The sequence below is a fragment of the Equus quagga genome, chromosome 14 (genome assembly GCF_021613505.1).
Source record: "Equus quagga isolate Etosha38 chromosome 14, UCLA_HA_Equagga_1.0, whole genome shotgun sequence".
Taxonomy (NCBI): Eukaryota; Metazoa; Chordata; class Mammalia; order Perissodactyla; family Equidae; genus Equus; species Equus quagga.
The window spans coordinates 18008659-18028118 of NC_060280.1; the positions used below are offsets into that span (position 1 = coordinate 18008659).

General features: G+C 49.7%; 1 protein-coding gene across 2 annotated transcripts in view; it reads left to right on the top strand.

Annotated features, from left to right (window-relative positions):
- The window catches only part of GALNT18 (polypeptide N-acetylgalactosaminyltransferase 18), a 340044-nt gene that overhangs the window by 275043 nt on the left and 45541 nt on the right, over positions 1-19460 (top strand). Inside the window, exons 7-9 of one of the 2 annotated variants that reach the window (XM_046685401.1) lie at positions 3964-4149; positions 11583-11720; positions 17155-17250. In XM_046685401.1, the coding sequence (XP_046541357.1) occupies positions 3964-4149; positions 11583-11720; positions 17155-17250 (420 nt within the window). The remainder of the gene's footprint in view (positions 1-3963; positions 4150-11582; positions 11721-17154; positions 17251-19460) is intronic. The other variant, XM_046685402.1, reaches the window with a different exon arrangement.

Genomic DNA, 19460 nt, shown 5'->3' on the forward strand with positions numbered 1-19460 from the left:
ACATGGCGTCATCTTTCACAAGGGCCAAACACCAATGATTTTCTTTCCTATCCTTTGTCCATCATCCAGGAGAGGGTCTCTGAGATCAACTGTGGGTAAGACTTTCAAGAATCTGCCCGTGTCAAGCCATTGGTCAGCAAAATCACTTGTCACGGGGGATCAACGAGCACAGGTTTTCTCTTGTTTATTTCAGTGTCGTTGGGCTGGGTCCAGAAGTGGTGGGGTAACACACATCTGCTCCAACACCCAGAAGCTGCCAGGAACCCACAGGCTGCGTCCAAGGCAGACCTCTCTCTAGAAGCGTTCCTTTTCTCAGAAAGGAGGAGAGCGCAGATGACCTCCAGGTCCCATTCTCTGAGGAGGAGCCTTGTGCCCCCCTCCCCGCTGAGCCGGGCACTCCGGAAGTTAGCCAGTCTGTTGTTTGTTGGGCATCAGCCAGACGCATGAGTCCTGTGTGTCTTTTGTTCCCTGAAGATGGATGTATAAGAGGACCCAAATAGCAGCAATTATAAGGGCTATTATAAAATAATAATAACGGGTGCAGACTGAGGGCTTACAATATTCTGGGCATTATGACAGGGCCTCCCTGAGCCCAATGCCCAGTGCAGCAACCACTGTCATGCACGTGTCATAGACGAGGGGTTAAGTACCCCAAAGGTGCCACTCAGCCAGCACACGGTAGAGCCAGAATTGACCTAGATCTCCTGTCCCTACCTCCTTGACAGCCATGCATACGGTCCTCACGCTGAGGCGGGCACAGGCTTGAACACGTACCCATACTCCACCCCCCCTTCCACTGGGCAAAACTGACGCTTGGGAGAAGTAACCTGCCAAAGGCGACACAGCAGCAGGTGGCAGAGGTAAAAAAACTGGAATTCAGTTCCTGCTGGCTCCAAAGCTGTGCTTTAAAAGAGTACGTGCCACCCCCACCCGCCGAGTTGCCCACTTCTGCTGGAAACCTGTGATCTGTCCTGGGCACCATTTTGCACACGTCTAAAGAAGAATCTGGCGAAGAGCTTGAGAACATTTTGAAAAAGGGAAGGAGATAATTAAACAAGCAAGTACAAGAGTGCTGTGATCGGGAAAGACACGGCAGGGACGATGGAGCACGACAGGCTAACCTAGCAGAAGGGGATGCAGTGATGTGATGCTGAACTGACACCCCAAGGATGAGTTAGGGGGAGCAGGGCGGGTAGGATACGTAATTGCATGTGCAGAAGGCCAGAGGTGAGAGAAAAGCCGGCATGCTGGACAAAGTGAAAACATCTCAGTGAGGCTGCAGCATAGTGTATGGGGAAGCAAGCATGAGGCTGGAGGGGTTGGGCAGGGGCTAGACCCCAGGAGCCTCAGGGGCTGTGCTGGGGAGGGTGAGATGCCGGGGTGGGGGTGGAGGGAACACCTGGTTCAATTTACACCTCCCAAAGATTGCTCTGGCTGCTGGGGGAGAGCAGGCTGGAGGAGAAGGCAGGAGGGGGATCAGTTGTCTGGAGCTGTTGCCGAGGCCGGAGGGGACGTGACATGAGAGAGGTCTGGACAAGGGCAGTGGCTGCGGGCCAGAGAAAGGGGGAGTGGATTCCAGAGCTCACCAGTGAGTCCTCATCACTCCATTCACTGTGGGCCAAGGGCACATGGGAGGTCTCATCAGAGCCCACCCCTCTGATTAGAACTAGGAGATGTGCCCGCTCTAAGATGAGTCGTGAACTCACTCCTTGAGAAACAGGTCTCATAATAAAAGAGCTTTGTTATGAATCATGTTCTGGGTTGTGTTGCTGAGATATGTCAAGTAATAGCCTCCGTTCCACTTGCAAAAAGAATAATTACCCTGACTCTTTGTGTTGTCAATAACATCTTCCCAGTATTCACAGGCTTTCACTGAAAATCAGAGCAAAGTGAATTGGAAATCAGTACGATCCCTAGAATGTGTAAGTTGTGGAAATGAAGGTGCACAGCCTGGAGCCTTCCATAGCTCCCTCTCCTGGTCCCCGGGACCACCCCTGGTTGTGGGAACTACTGTCAAAGCATGGTCACCATGGGAAGCACTGGCTCTTTCTGGAGCTTTGCTGGGGGTCAGGCAGACCTAGCTGTGCGGTCTTGGGCAAGGCAGAGACTTTAGTCTCAGTTTCCTCATTTGGAATTGGAGACAAGAACAGCTACTTCACAGGTTATTCTGGAGATTCTGCTGTATAATTTGTGTAGTAATAGCTGAGGCTGATGGAGTGCTTATTATGTGCCAGGCATTTTTCTAAGCATGTTGCATATAATCCCTCTAATCTTCTCAACAGCCTCATGAGATAGGTACCATCATGATCGCCGGTTGAGATGGGGAAACTGAAGTGCAATGAGATCAAATGACTTACCCAAGGTCATATAGCTGGTATGAAACAGAGCCAGGCTTTGAACCCAGGTAGTGTGACTCCAGACCCTCTGCTCATAACGGCCATGCTGTGCTGCCTCCCCATATATATGCAGTCCAGGGCCTGGTCCATAGCAGATGCTCACCAGGAATGCTTGTTTCCTTCCATTGGCCCCAAATAATATACTGAATGCAAGATAAGCGTAGAAAGTGGTAAGTCAGTCAATCGCCTTTCCATTCTAACAGGCTGTGGGATCCACTGGAGTGAAATAGACTAGTGGAAGAGATGGCATTCTCTTCCTAACTAACACGGGGAGAATTAAGCTAAATCCAAAGCTGAGCTTGTCTTGGATGGAAACCTATGTTTGTTGATGGGTACATGTTGAAAGTGTGAATGTTATCTGCCAAATTGTCCTGTTGACAATACCTGACAAGTGCCCACTGCTGTCCACCAAGAGATGTTGATTGCTTTCCCTCAGAAGTCTCATTCATCAACTCTGACCAGGTATTTCAGATTCATCCCACATTGACTGATTAAGCATCAAACATTTATATATTTATTGCACAGGTATTTACAAAGTACCTATGTGTACCAGGCCTTGTGTTACATGCTAGAGATGAGAAATGAATGAGATGAGGGTTCTGCCCTCCAGGAACACAGAGTGAGGGAGCCAGGCTGACCTATCAGCAAGTGAGTTGTGATATCAGGAGCTTTGAGGGCCAGAGGAGGGATCAAATGGTTCTGCCCCGAGAATTGAGCAAAGACCCCACAACAGAGGGGTCATGTGGCCAAGATCTTGAGAGATATTTTTCCAGCTGAAGAAGGAGTGAGGAGGGCATTCTAAGGTTACAAATAGAGTGGGAAAAAGCCTAAAAGCACAAAAGGATGTGCACGTTCCAGAACATTGAAAGTTCAGAGTAGCTGGAATGACTATGGCAAGAGTTCCAGGACACTGTCCCTCAACACTCAGAATTCAAGGTCACTTTTCTTTATTTTTCAAAATCAAACTGCATCAGGTTTAAGCTTGTACTCACCAAGGTCAGTGAGAAGTTTCCTATCATTCCCTTCCTTGCAGCCCCCTCCCCATGGGGTTCTATCAGAACTCAGGGCCCCAGAAGGATAGAGTAGGAGAAGAGCACCTGGCACTCTCCTGCGGTGATCGCTAATCCATGTCCAGGCCCAGATGGTCCATTTTAAGATGACATCTCCGCCGGGAGTCTCTGCTGGTCCCTCCATGTCAAGCACTGCTGCAAAGAAAATTATCAAGGGTTTTGTTAACATCTCCCCCAGGGGCAAGCAGAACCCAGATCTTTGATCACAAAATGTCTGGTCTCTTCTTCAGGGGAGTGGAAAGGATGGAGAGAGAAGGAGCACTAATTGTTTGCTGGAAAATCCACAGCAACAAGAAACAAGACATGAATTAATGACTCAATAACCTTCTTGCTCTAGGAGTAGAATTAAGGTACAGCTTGCTCCCTTTACAGGCCATGGTCTGAAGAGACAAGGTGAAGAGATTTGTCCGTGCTCGTGTTGAGTGGTCAGCTGTGGTCTGCTTTAGAGGCTCAGAGTCGGGTGTGGGCATTGATGAGTGGCTCCATGTCTTCTGCAGGTGTGGCAGTGTGGCGGGAGTGTGGAGGTCCTGCCCTGTTCCCGGATTGCCCACATTGAGCGAGCCCACAAGCCCTACACCGAGGACCTCACCGCCCATGTCCGCAGGAATGCCCTCAGGGTGGCTGAAGTCTGGATGGACGAATTTAAAAGCCATGTCTACATGGCATGGAACATACCCCAAGAGGTAGGAAGCCCCCAGGGGGATGGGTTTCTTTGGGTTTGGTGGGAAAAAGCAAATAAACAAAACATCAAATTAAACCCTTCTTCCCTTGCGCAGCCAGAATCTTGTTTTCTGTGCTAGAGTGAACTCTCAACCCCCAAAGACACTACCTGTTGAAGAAAAGGGCCTGACTGTGAGGCATAAGCCATGTCTTATCCCACCCTCTTCTCTGGTCAGCATGCTTGAAGGAGGACTTCTCTCTGAAAGGGTCTTCATTTGAAATGAGAAAAGTAGACCAAATGGCTCCAAGGTTCCTTCCTGCTCCCAGGGCCTCAGCTTCTCTGACATAAGGTGTTTCATGGTCCTAGATTACAAATTTACCAGTAATTACCAAAATTACAAAATGTACCTTAATCTCCCTATAGACTGGATTCAAGCTTCTCTGTTGAACTTTTGACCAGAGCAATAAGAAATGTCCGTATGCCTCTGAGATTTCCAGAGCCACATGGATGGGGATGGGATACACTCCCACAGGGAGCCTCAGGAGGAGAAAGGACCTATTTTGGACATTGTTTAGGCTGCTTCTAACCTTCACAGAACCTCGTCGTTGCCTGCCGTTGTCCTCTGTCCCTCTATCACCTACACTTACAAAGTGCAAGACAGAAAGCAACGTTTCTTTAGTAGTTTTGTTCAGCTTTGCCATGTGTCATATGGAAATGACCTTGGACCAGTGAGTTGGGAGAACCCAGCAGATGTCAGCCACAGGATCCCAACCTGCTTACCAGCCTGTCTGCCTGGAGATCATTGCTTACATTGCATTCTATGTGAGACAAGAGCTGTTGACTGCATGACCTTCTTCTTTCCTCCCAAGGCCATGACTTCCCTTTGAGAGTTCTTTAGAAAGTGTCAGCTCTCTCTTCCTAGTAGGGAAATAATTGATCTTTGCTTAAAGTTTCCATATGAACGCCCTGTTCCCTGATCTCTCCACCAAGCCAATGTTGCTCTGGCTGAGTGATTGAGAAAGTAGGCTGGGGCTTTAGGCAACCCCACCATCACCACCACCACCACCACCATGGGGGCAAGGGGAGCTTGAGTTGGGTTGCATATTCCTACAACCAGTGAGATTTCAGTAGTTGGGAGGAAGAATGAAGAGCCAAGGCGTGTCAGCCGGATTGCGGCCAACTCTGATGAGCCAGCCCCGGAACGCGTCCCTGACAGTGGGAGTGTTTCTAGGGAAACAGCGGTGCCTTCTAGACCCATCTGTGGCTGTGGGCGTTGGATTACAGTATTCTCGGAAGGATACTGAGCCCCGTTGTTGGTGTCCTCTGATAGCAAAATCAAGAACATTTGGAAACTCCCCAGGAGCTCACCAGTGAAGCATTGTGGATCCCCAGGCCCTGCTAAAGGACTGGGGTCCTCTCCGTGCTCCTACCCTCTTTTCTCTGCACCCCAAATCTGCAAACCTTCTAGCCCTCTCCCCCCATTGCAGCTGCCATATTTGAAATAGACAGCAAATCCAATGAGTAGTAGAGAACTCAGTGGGTTCAAATAATTGGAAAATGATGAAACTCGGTGTCTGTCTGTGACTTCTCAGAGGCTTAGTTCAAACCAAGTCAAGTGGGTCTGGGGCGGAAGGGAGTGAACACAAGAAAGGCAGACGAGAGGTGGAAGTGTTCAGGATAAGGACTTAGGTGGAGAAGGAAGGGGTCAGTAGGTTTCCTCTAGACCTCCCCCGCCCCCTCCCCGCCCCTCCTGCCCCGTTTCCTTCTGTGTCCAAACTTCCTCTTCTACCTTTTTCAGAGTTCTGGAAAGAGTCAACACTTTTCCACCTCCCATTCACTTCTCAAGTCACATCCCAGTACTACATTGAAATTGCTTTTGACAAAGTCATCATGGGCCTCCTGCCTGCCTAATTTAATAGACATCGTAAAGTCTTTAATCTACAGGATCTCACCTTTTCCTTGAAACTCCTTATTCCCTTGGCTCTGTGATTCCACACCCCAGAACATCCTCATCGCTCTCAACTGCTCCTAACTCCTTGCGGGAAACTCTTACTTCCCCCAGATGTAAGTGCCCCCCAGGAATCCATCCTGGGCTGACTGCTCTCATTATACTCATCTCTCTGGCTGACCCCATCTACCTTTGGGTTCTAGCACCTACACATTGAGGACGTCCTAATTAATATCTCCAGCCCCAACTTCTGCCCTTAGCTTCAGGCTTACAGCCTCACGTCTTCTCCTGGATGTTCCCACAGGCCCTTCAGGCTGAATCTGACCCAAACTGAGTACATCTTTTTTCCCTGCAAATCTGCTCCTGTTCTTGTGCTGTGTCTCGGATCATGCTACCACCATCTGCCCAGACATGAGCTGAAGGCTGAGCATCTTCCTTTAATCCTCCTCTCCCTGAGTCCCCATCCCCAGCCCATTGCCAAGCCCTCCTCTCCAGTCCCAGCTCCTCTCACGTCTGAGTTCAGGCCTTGTCTCTTCCTCTGCAACAGCCTCCCACTGGGTTCCCTGGCTCAAATCTCACCCCCCCCCCAAAACCTGTCTTCCACACCCGAAGTTACCTTTTAAAAAACTCACAGAGACTGTGTCATTGCCCTACTTAAAATCCTGAGATGACTCTCCATTGTGCACAAGATCAGGCATAAAGTCTAATGTTTGACACAGATCTGAGCTTTCTCCTCTGCCCACCTCTTCCAGCCCCACCCGCCACCATCCCTGTTCTGGAGTCTCTGTTTAGAGACTACAAGAGCTGCCTGTAGCTCCCCGTCCTGATCGTGCGTTTCTCACCTCTGTGTGTTGGCTCACTTTGTCCTCTCTGCTTGGAATTCCCTACCCAAACCTTCTTCCCCAGCCTCTACCCTTACCAATTCCTCTCCATCCTTTCAGATTCAGCTTTGGTGACCTCTCCTCTAGAAAGCCAGCCCCAGCTGGGGAGAACGCCCCTTTTCGCATGCATGTCTGTGTCATTGCATCACCACCCTGTAAAAGAATGTTCTGTTGTCTGAAAGTCTCTCTCTCATGAGACCAGTGGCTCTCAAATCTGGCTGAACTTTAAAATCACTTGGTTTCTAGCCCCAGAGATTATGACTTAATTGGTTTGGAAGGGGACCCGGGATCCTTTTTTTTTGGAAAGCTCCTTGGAGATTTCAATGTCCGTCCAGGGCCGAGAGCCACTGCACTAGACTGTGGGCTCCCCGAGGACAGATTGTGTTATTCATATTTGTGTCACCATGCCTAGAACAAGGCGGGGCACATGGCCGCAGCTCAGTGAAACCTCACTGATGCTTATTAACTAGGGAATCTGCTGGCCTTGTGTGTAATCCCTTTCTCCCTTGGTCAGTGGCTCCTAAAAGCAGATCAGCAGACCAACTGCATCAGAATCACTTGCAGAGCTTTTGAAAATACTGGTTCTGGGTCTCATCTGCAGAGATTCTGATGAGGAAGTGTGTAGTGGAGCCAGAATCTGCAAAAAGCTCTCCAGGTGCTAGTTTGGGGCAGCAAGGTTTGGGTAACACTAGTTTAGCTAATCCTGCACGTCTTTCCAAACTCATCTTTAGCATCACCTACTCCAAGAAGCCCTCCTTGACAGCTCACTTCCACCTCCTTACCATCCCTGCCACCCCACACCATGAGATCGACTAAGGGCCCCTCCTCTGTCGTCCCTTAGCATTCTCTGCTCCCCTCCCTGCTTCACACTGTGTGCAGAGAGTCTGTTTACTTGTCTGGATCTTCCTGACTCTCTTTTCAGCCACGCTGCAACTTCTTCCTACGTGTATGCACAGTTCTTAGGACAGCACCTGACACATACTAGGCACTCAGTAAAGATGAGCTGAAAAAGAAAGAAGAGGGAGGAAGCGTGGATGCTGCCCGTGATGTGGCGGAATCCCAGTACCTTCCGTTCCATCACAGGCCCACCTGTTACCTGTTTGCTTAACCTTCCACCTCCAGCATCCAAACTGCGAATGTAGAGCTGGAACCCTTCAACCCTGCCAAGTGGCTGCCTTGAGAATTAAATGAGTTAATATATAGAAAGACTGATCAGTGCTTGCAAGTAGAAGGCGTGGGGTAAGTGTTCACTCATGCTGTGGATGTTACCACTCCTGCCCTCTGCATTCCCACCCCAGCTCTAAAATGCCCTTGCTGGGCAGGCATCCACGCTTGCCGCCTTCTGCGCTGAGTCCTCCCTGGGCTTTGCAGCGAGCAGAACCAGCTGTCTCATCTGCTCCCTTGCCATGGTCGGTCCCAGGCTTTTGGAAGTCCAGAGGGGGCCCCAGCTCTTGCATCCTTCTACTTTAATTGAAAATCAGTTTGCTTATCAACAAACAGAAAGTCAGCCTGCAGCAAAGCATCGATTTTTTTGACACAGGGCTCAGGAACCCTAGACCTGCCCTGCCTGCTCTCGCCTAAGGACAGGCTGGGCGCCAGCGATGACTCCCCACGGTGCTTAGGCAATGGCCCTTCTTTAGGTTTGGCTACAAGAAGTTGTGTGTGTGGCTGCACACACAGGCAGGACTACTGGATAGCTCTTTGTGTGGCTAAGTGTATTCATTTCCTAGGGCTGTCATAACAAATTACCACAAACCAGGTGGCTTTAAGCAACAGAAATTTATTCTCTCACCGTTGGAGGCTGGAAGCCCAAAATCAAGGGGCTGGCAGGGCCGCTCGCCTCCCAAAGTTCTAAGCAAGGATCTTCCTTGCCTCTTCCAGCCCTGGTGGCTCCTGGCGTTCCTTTTCTTCTAGATGCATCACTCCAGTCTCTGCCTCTGTCTCTGTGTCTCTGTGTCTCTGTGGCCAAACCTCCCTCTCTTTTCTCTTATAAGACACCAGTCATTGGGTTTAGGGCCCACCCTAACTCCAGAATGATTTCATCTCGAGGTCTCTAATTATGTCTGTGAGGACCCTACTTCCAAATAGGGTCACATTCGGAGGTTCCAGGTGGGCACAACTTTGGAGGGGACCACCATTCAAACTGCTACACTAAGTATTCGGGAAAGGGGGAAAGTATATTTATTATTTTCTAACAATAAGAGCCAAGGCGATCGTCTCTGAGAAAGTTTGCTTATTTCTCAATTTCTCTCCCCTGCTCTGAAAAAGGTTTGATGCAATTTACAGCAAACACACAGGACAGTTGTGTTGAACCGTTAAAACACAACCACAGGAGTCAGTTAATGAACAGGCAGAGGAGAGGGACCAGATATCCAGGATACGAGCTGCTCAGGTCTGGTTCTAGATGCCCTAGGAGTTAAAGGAGCAATAGACACGTGATGGATTATCGCCCCAACCTTCGACCGTCAGGAGAGAGACAAACTGTCCCTTGATCCTGAGCGGAGAAAGGAAGTTTCCCCAGGGGAACCCAGAATTTTAGGAAAACACAGAGGCCTTCCTGAGGGAGGTTCTTCTAGCGCCTCCCAGTAAGGGCTGAGACACAATGTGAACTTGTCTTCGCACAAAGCACGAAGGGGGAGGCCTGGGTCCCCGCAAATAGTTTTGTGATAAAAGGATGAAGTGCAGGGAAATTTAAAGGGTTAATACTTATCAGATCCCTTGGGGCAGGGGGGTAGTACCTCTTGGGGGATGTGAGTAGTACCAGTTGCTGTGTTCGCCACTTCATAAATATTTTCGCAACTCGGTCTCATCAGTATAGTTCAGGTGCAGAGCTAGGCCTGGGGCGCAGAGATAAGTCGAACACGTTTCCTGATCGTAAAGCAGCTGGGGTCCAGCAGAGAAAGGCCAAGTTGCAGTTGCTGGGAGGGCAGGAGCTGGAGAGCAGGCAAATCATAGATGAGGTCATCGAGAAGTTCCTAGACTTTCCATGGTGACCATCTCATAATGTATGTCAATGTCGAATCACTATGTTGTACACCTGAAACTAATATAATACTGCATGTCAACTCTACTTCAATAAAGAAAAGAAGTACTCCAAAGGTGGGCCTCACTGAAATTGCATCCTGGGAGTCTGGAATGTAAACCTTCAGGCTGCAGCAGGTTCAAATTTTTTTATTACCTGAATCCTGGTGGGCAAAAATAATTGTATTTCTTTCATATCTACGTTTTGTTTTTGCTCAAGCCTGCATTGTCTGATGTCAAAACTTGTTCTAATCATGGCCAGAGACATGCAGCAGCCAGCTTTGTGATTTTTCTCAGATATTACAGACCCAAACTCTGTCAATTTCGTTATCTACCCAACCCTAGGAACTTGATCCCCCAAGCTGATGCTAGAACCAGGGGGTTCACCCAGCCAGCACGTGCACCGCAGGGTCAGTGAGATGGAGTTGTACTTCCCTGTCTTTACCTGTCTCTGCTCTGGGCTGGTGTTTTATGAGACGCCACGTGCCCTATCTGGTCCCTGGCTCCATGGTGTCATCCTCTGAGGTGTCACCAGGTCTTCATCTGATCCCCAGCTGGAGGGACCCCTCCCCATCCTCTGCTGTGGCATCAGCTCTTTTTCAGTTAATTCTGTATCCTATTCAATAGCTAGTGTGCAGGCTCAGGGAGCCTCAGTGCCCTCGCCTCTGCTCTGGGACCACAAGAATTGTGGGGGCTTCTCTCTCCCTCTCACTCAACAGCACATTCACATCTCGTTTCTAACCCTTGCCTGCCACACCTCGATGGCTCAGGGGCCACCTCTGTGATACACCTGGGAAGTGAGGGATGCAAGTATTCCCTGTGCTAAGTACCCCAAGCTTAAAGAGAGTCTGCTTCTCCCCCAGGGACTTGGTCTTAGAGGGCAGAAGGGCAGACTCCTCCAGGGGCACGGGGTAAGGTTACAGGTGCAAACTCCGGACCCAAGTTGGTTGAGTTCAACTCTCACCTCTACCGTTTATTAGCTGTGGGACTTTGGGCAAGTCACCGAAGAAGTTCCCGAAGCTCTTTGTCTCAACCCCTCGTCTGTAAAATGAGGATTATACGGCGCTGCCTCATAGGGTTAAGTGGGGCAGTCCACACAAATGTAAATATATACGCGTGTCTCTTCCAGAACAGAGCCCAGCACTCTGTACATGTTAGATAAGCCTGAGCTGTTAGGATTCTTAGGAATAGTATTCGAATTAGCATTATTCCGTCTTCATCTCTTTTCCCTTCTCTCTCCCCCGACAGTTCAGAATCTCTCACCTTATCTCTTGAGATAAGGAAAAACCGTGCTCACACTGCAGTCTTCCCATTACTTTCACCTACACCCAGACTACAGCTTTTTTTGTTTTTTTGGTTTAAAATGTAAGGCTTTGGCATCTGTGTTTTCAGTGGCCCTTGATGGCCACCCCCATCGATGCTGACTTCATGTTTCGCAGTCCAAATGGAGACAGATATGGGGCTAAGGTGCATGTGAGGAAGTGCGTGAGTTGAGTTCCCACGTCGTCCCTTCACTGGACAGTCTCCAGGAACCCTGGCTGGGAGGTTTGGGGAGAAGCTGTGCCCTGGCAGTAGCTGCATCTCTGCGTTTGCATTCCCGTGCAGGACTCAGGAATTGACATTGGGGACATCACTGCAAGGAAGGCTCTGAGGAAACAGCTGCAGTGCAAGACCTTCCGCTGGTACCTGGTCAGCGTGTACCCAGAGATGAGGATGTACTCGGACATCATTGCCTACGGGGTGGTAAGGAGCCAGCCCCTCTGGGTTCCAGTCGGACACAGACAGAGAGCAAGACCAGAGAGAGGCGTAGAGAGTTGGGGGAAGGAGGGAGAGAGCCACTCGGCCTCACACAAGGCCCCGCAGTAGACCTATGAGTGCGAGGCAGCCTTTGCTTTCATAGCTGGAACCCCTCTATGCCCTGGACAGAGGCGCCTGGTCTCTCCTGTAGAGTCCTCAGCAATTCGGCTCTAGCCCCAAACCTGCACATTCCACTCCATCAAACAAAAACCTGCAGTTAGGTTAAGATTGCAAGGAAATGTAACAAACACCCACTGTTCCCCGAGCTTGGGTGCCTGGGGTTCCAGCCACCAGCCTGCATGCCTCCCCCACCCACAGGGCTTATGCCTCTACTTACACACAGAGCCGCCCGGAAGGGAATTCTGGGGTGTACGAGCTTCCTGACTTCGCTGTGCTTTGAGGGGTGCTCTAGGACTGCTTGTTGATCGGCACAGAGCGTTCCTCCCAGTGGAGGGGCAAAGCGCAGGGTTTGGGTCCAGTCTTTACCAGACTCCTTCCCTGGCAAGTGTCTTAACGTCTATGGGCCTCAGTTTCTTCATATGTTAAGTGGAGTGAAATAATACTGTCCTCACTGGGTAGAAGAAAGTCTAAGACACAGAAAGGTATTTTCTGTCTAAGGTTAAACTGCTTTGAATGTGATCAACTCTCCCAATCTTCCAATATTCCCAGGACCATGCAACTCTCAAGGTATTGTAAAGGATGCCTGATTGACTTGTGGATGCCTCACCTGGTTTTTGCTGACTGAACACATATAGTTTTTCTACTGACAGTTCAGCCCTCAAAACTACCCCCTGGGGCGACCTCAATTACCCTCCATGTTACAGATGGGGAAACAGAGAGGCAAAGTGACTTACCCATGTTCACACAGGTAATCAACAGTGAGATGGAGTCTAAAACATCGCCTTCTGACATTACTCTGATTCCTCCCTTTGGAGAGCATCCCCTCAGACCTTTCAATATCCCAGGATGAAAACTTGAAGGAAGAACTGAGGCCTCTTCCTTTGATGACCTGGGGTCTGAACTGAGTTCAAGACCTGCTTCAGCAGGAAGATAATGGGCACAGCATCTCCCTGGGAGGGAAGAGTCCTTGCTGAAGGGTTGGCCTCAGTGTTGTCTGTGGGCCTCCCAACTCTAACATCCTAGGATTCTAAAGGAGAGAGAGCCGAGATCCTGGGAACTCTCCCTTCTCCCCTTCCACAGGGCCTCTGTAGTCCTGGAGGCCAGCCTGTAGGAGGGGCTCATATCCTCCCACAAGAGTCTCCATGGCATGGTTGACATGTTCTGAGAGAACCACCTGGTGGCCTCTTGCTTCTCCACTTCTCAGTCTGGTATAAATCGGGTATCGGAAAACTCCTCAGCTGGTGCTGCCCAGCTATTACGTGAGCCGCCAGATCCTGTTGTCACCATGGAAACACATTGGCCCTTGAGGTGCCCATTAGCCCCATCTACCTCCCCAGAACCATCCTGAAGACACAGCAGCTACTGGTGCCCCCACACTGCTCAAGTTGTGTGTGCTGCTTGGCCATCGTTGGGCCCAGTCCAAAAGGGATAGCTATGCTTCCGTGGCTCCAGAGGAACTATTGGCCCCAAACCTCTGTGAGCCAGGGCAAGCTTCTGGATTCATGTTCTCACCTAGCTGTCAGTTGTGGCTGAACAGTATTAGCCAAACTCAGCCAGAGAGGCAGGGAAAGCAGTAACAGTGGAGGTGTGTGCATGTGGCCATTGCGATTCTGGGTCTTGGCCAAAGGCATTCTTGTGTTCCGACTAAAAGAGTCTCATCTTATGAACACATATAGCAGATTTACCATGCAGCCACCTCACTGCCACACCCAGAAACCTTCAGGTGGTCAAATAGAAGGGGCTTATACAGGGCTGTGATCTCGACCTCTCTGAGTCCATAGCTGCTGTTTTCCCTCTGTCGTGCTGAAAAGCCGTCCACTCATCATCCCAGAGGGCTGAGCTGTGTTAGCCATACCTGGGGCTGGCAGAGGTCTCTGAGCCCCTGAATGTTCATCTTCCAGCCACTGTTCAGGCCCTGGCCAGCCTCCCCTCTCTCCTGCCTCCTCCATGGGCTGGGCTCCGACATGAGCAGAGATGCGCTTGCTTGTCAAGGAGCATAAAGAACTCTTAATGGGAGCAATAGGGTGAAGCTGTGCAAAGCAGGATGCAGCCACAAGAGTGTGAGGATTTTCTGGGGAATCATTCTTCCTGGTGATTATTTTTATTCTGAAATGGAGAGACCAGATATCTTCTCAGGGACGGAGTTTCTGTTTTCTTGGTCCCTTCCAACTCATGCCTCAGCCGCATGGCGCAGGTCAAATAACCCCTGGGACAAGTGGCAAGTCTATATAACCCAGCCCACTAATCCACTAATACGTCCCATTAGTGCCTCCTGCAGACGGAAGAGCCTGTGGACCCCATTGTGAGGGCATGGGCTTCCCTTGGATCATTGTGCTTCGTGTCTGAGGGACAGGGTGGCCTTGGGTTAGTCCCAACACTGGTGCTGACAGTGGAGCTGGAGTAGCATCTGGAGACAAGCATGCCTGACTTCTAACATTAGCCTTGCTACTTACTTGCTGTGTGACTTTGACAGTTTGCAAAACCCTGAAGCTTGTGGGCACAGCATTGCACGGGCATCTCTCGTGGTCTCAGGAGGGTCACCATTTGCGTGATGGGAGGAGCTTGGGCTTTGGAGGAGACAGACTCCAGCTCTGCCGCTTGTCCAGCTGGGATGACATTCATGTGGGAATGCCACTCATCTGTTCATGGTATTCCTTTATTCATTCCTCTTGTCTTCACTGTCTAATCTGTGCTGGGGCCGGCCCGTGTCATAGGCAGTGAGGAAGACTGAGACCCAGTCTGGTGACTAGTAGAGAAGACAGACAAGGGAAGAAGCAAGAGAAATGGAAGTGCTGGGGAAGCATAGAGTGGTGGCCTCTCATCCAGACTTAGGTCAGCAAAGGCTTCCGGAGTGATGGAGAAGCCGAGAACCAGAGGAGGAGGAGGACTCAGTCAGGCAAAGGAAGCTCGATGCAGTGGGAATGGCATCACACAGTGAGAGGGGAGGCAGAGCATCTTACTACTCCACACTTCCTTCATCCTTAATAGAGATCATGCTACTGGCCCGTCTGGGTTGTTTTGAGGATTAGGTGGGATAACTCAGGGAAAGCACTTCCATGGTACCTGGCGCATAGATGCAATCAATGGGAGATGCAATCAATAAAAGCTAGCTTCCCCACATGGCTTTCAGGAAGGTTATAGCAGCAATAATAGCAGCTAACAATTAGTGCACATTTGCTCTTTGCCACGCTCTGTGCTAAGCACTTGTAGATACCGTTCCACTTAATCCTCAAAGCAGCCCTATGAGGTCAGCACTATCATGGTCCCTGTTTGAGAGAGAAGGAAACAGACGAGAAGTTATATTGCTTTGTCCGTGACCACACAGCTGCAGCCAGGATTCCAGCTCAGCCTCTCTCTCCCAACTGCATCAATCGACCACCTGCTTAACGGGGGAGGGATGCTACAGAGCCTCAGAAGACTTTATCAAAAAGCGCTACCCACCCCCTCCCCGAGAGGTCAACTTTGAGAACCCACGAGAGAGCCAAGGCTGACATCAGGGCACTCTGGACCTTTTTCTTTGCAACAGCAATTAGGAGGTCTCACTAATGGATTACAGTGCTCAGCTTTAGATGTGACACCCAGGCCTCTGGGCTGCAGGAAAAGTCCAAAGTGTATTTACATATGCTCCTCCCACACAGGCAAGCCAAATAGTTGTTTATAATAAAGGATTTGCTGCATAGATGCCTCTGGGGCCCCTGCCTAGGGAGCTGACACATGTTCATGTTCCTTTAGAACCCCTAAACTGCAAGTTTGGGGTTGAGCTGCAACCCCCAATAGAAGAAGCTCGAGAGGAAAGAACTGGACTCTGGTCCTTGTCTCCTGTCCAGAACAGGGTGTGCAGAGAGCACACGTGTGCCTCTGGTTATCTGCTCCTTTTCATGGCCCTTACTTGGGCTCATTGAACCCCTGCCACAAGCCATCAGGACTGCCAAAGCTCAGCCACTGCCTGTCTCTGACCTTCCCCTGGATAGATGACCCCTGTGGTCCATTGCCCTGGTCTTCCTTGGATTCCAATCTCCATCTCCTGTTCTAAACAGAGTGCTTTTGGTTGCTAAGAAGAGCTATTTAAGCTAGCACAAGTTAACATGGGTAAAGGTCCCACAAACTCTCTTATGGGCACAGGAACTGAGGTCCAGCTGGACAGGGGCTCTTGAGCTGGGAAGCCACTAAAACTACAGCGGGGGCTGGAAGATCTCTCTTGTCTCTAATTCTGTCTGCCTCATGCTTCATCTCATCCTTGATCTCATTTGGGTTTCTCTGCTCACGAATGGCCCAAAGACCCCCCACACCCAACCTATATGGCCTCATGATGCTAGTGGCCACTACCCACTGACCACAGTCTCTGGATCTCTCATCTAGACTCCTAGGACAAAATAAGAGAATGATGAGAGGGTCACATTCCAGAGAGAAAAAGACAGAGGAGACAGAAGGAAAGAAAGAGAATTATTAATTCCTTCTAAACTGCAGATTTGTGCCCACTGTGGTCTATTCAACTGTAGTAGGTGAGCAGGGCCATGTACACCCTAAGCTGCCCTTTCCAAGGGCGAGAGTGAGCTTACGCCAGAAGGGGACATTGAGTGTTGGCTTTCTGACCTAGACATGGTAAGACATTGTTCATGGTACCCAGACATTGCTTCTGTTGATTGCCATGTGCCAGGTGAGGGTAAGAGATGCCTCTCTCTTCTCCTGCTTCCACCCTGGCTCCCTTCTCTCTTGTTCACCTCCCAGACCTCCCACTCTGGAGAACCCTCATCAGCTGGGCCACCACTGGGGCCTGGCCAACCACTGCTGGATCTGCAGGAGGCAGAGAAGGCCTGGTCCCAGAGCATGTCCCATGCCTGAAAACAGCTAATATCTTGCCTACTTCTCCCAACCCTCAAGAGCAAAGACTTCTATCCAGGGACCCTTGAAGGCCATTGTGCCACCCTTGTGGAAATGGAGAGGGTGGAAAACCTAGCACCATCTTATATGTGTGCATGAGTGTTTATCTCTTATTTTTACTTAGACAGTCCCAGCTCCCCAAACCCAGCTCGCTGTTTAACAACATGTGAATGCTTCCCCTTCAAAGGAGACTGGTCTTCCCTCAGCACCTTTGGGCCCCGCAGAAGGTGGTGCTTGTTGGTTTCCACAGTATTCAAGGGGCCTTGGGTTGATTATGGAAATGGAGCCCGTCTCAGTGGAATGCTTGTTTCTCTTGATTTAATGCACTTCTTTCTCTGTTCCTATCTCTTTGATGTGGTTGTCTCTCCTCTGGCTGCAGCTGCAGAACTCTCTGAAGACCGATTTGTGTCTTGATCAGGGTCCAGACACAGAGAATGTTCCCATCGTGTACATCTGCCATGGGATGACGCCCCAGGTGAGTTCCCTGAGACATCCCTGTGCCAGGGGTGTGCACGAGTGTGTCTGCGGTGAGGAAGGATAGCTAAACTCTGTCATGGCTGCTCTGGGCCCGGCCTCGGGGGCTTCTCATTAGGAAGTATCCTCATGAGCCAAAGAGGAGAGTCACACCTGCCTTACCTGGAAGGAGGCTGTGGGAACGGATGCTGGGACACCAGGATTCTCTGGGGTGGGGAGTGAGGAAGGTGATACATTTCTAAAGAAGGACATTTGCCTCCTTTGGAGAGGCCGTGAGTAAATCACAGCCCTGTTTCTGGCAGCCATGCCCTTCCCTAGTAGGAGGGACCCCTAGGGTTCTCCCCCAGCTCCCTGACATCTCCCTTCACCATTTCACGGCCTTCAGGCTCTGCCCTTTGGTAGATCACAGCTGGGGCCAAAATTTCTAGCCATGAGATCCTTCCTAGCTCTTCTGACCTTCTCCTGGTGGAGAATGAAGGGCTACCAGGAAAATAAGTTATCCTAGAAAAATTCTTCGTTAATAGCCTGGGCTTCGGATATCCAAAGAGGATGTCAAGGCACAGGCAAGAGAAATGGTGTATTCAACAAAGTACAATGGACAACCATTGACCAAGAATGCCATGGACTGACCTGTTCTGAATTGACAGTGTTTTCGGAGTTTACTTATCTCACCTCTAGAAGTGCACAATGATTTTGAAAAAAGATATTTTGGGATAGAAGATACTTATATTTGTGCAATTGCAATTCAGTAATTAAAAGAGTTGTTACCCACCAAAGGATATTGTGAAGGATATTGTGACATATGTGTCACCTTGCGTGCTATGCTGAGTTCCTTGCGATTGTCCACTGTGATCTCTACCACCTCATCCATTTTGTGGGCCAAGCTGCTATGACATCATTGACCGGTCACTCGCAAGTCAGCAGATGACACTATCCCCACACCAGGCAGTATTGCCACTCACTCTTCATCATCACAATGGTGTGACATTTTTAGTGGGTGACTATTTTATGTAAATTTTTTGACGTATACATATATGCAGAAAAGAGACAAACTGTAAATATACAGATTAATGAATTTTCACAGCAAACACATCCCTGTAACCAGCACCCAGATCAAGAAAAAGGGCAGTATTGCCTGATTTTGAATTTTGCATAAATAAGATTATGGGGTATATGCTTTCTCGTGTTGGCTTCTTTCTTTCATCATTGTATTTGTGAAGTATATGTAGTTGTAATTTGTTCATTTTTATTGCTATGTAACATGCCACCTTATGAACATGCCGTATTCGCAATATATTCTGCTGTTGATGGACACTTGCGTATTGCCAGTTTGGGAATGTTATGAATACCGCCGCCATGAGCATCCTTGTTCATGTCTTCTGGTGCGCATATATACTCATTTCTTTTGGGTTTATACCTAGGAGTCGAATTGCTGAGTCATATGGTTGACAAATGTTCACTGTTAAGAGACATTGCCTGTATTAGTCTGCTAGGCTGCCATGACAAAATGCCACAGGCTGGATAGCTAATAACAGAAATTTATTTTCTCATAGTTCCTGAGGCTGGGAAGTCCGAGATCAAAGTGCCAGCCCATTTGGTTTCTGGTGAGAGCTCTCTTTCTGGCTTGCAGGTGGTCACCTCACTGTCTCCTCACATAGCTGGTGAGAGAGAGAGAGAGAGAGTTTGAACTAGAGGGGACAGAGAAAGTGAGACAGGATGGAGGCAGGTTGTTGGACCTCTTGGATTCTACGAGCCAGGACCATAGAGCTGTTCAGTTGTGAACACGCACTATTCCTCAAAAGGGAGGAATGATGCTGAAGACAATTCAGAGATCATCAGAGCCACCCCTCCCACCACAGGCCCAGGGCAAGGCTGTTTCCTCAAAGGGTGGGCCTGCCTCTTGGGTTTCAGTGGGCCACGCCAGCCCCGCCCAATGTGGGCAGGGCCACCCCAGAGAGCCAAAGGGATGGGCAGCCCCACAGAGCCATGTGGGAGATGCTGACACCCCAGGTCACCTGGAGGGCAGAGCATCAAGTGAAAGAAGATTATTCTCAAGGTTTAAGATCTGATGGTGTTTGCCTTGCTGAGTTTTGGACTTGCTTGGGACCCAGTAGCACTTTCTTCCTTCCAATTTCTCCCTTTTGGAATGGGATTGTCTATCCTATGCCTGTCCCACCATTGTATGTCAGAAGCAAATAACTTGTCGGCTTT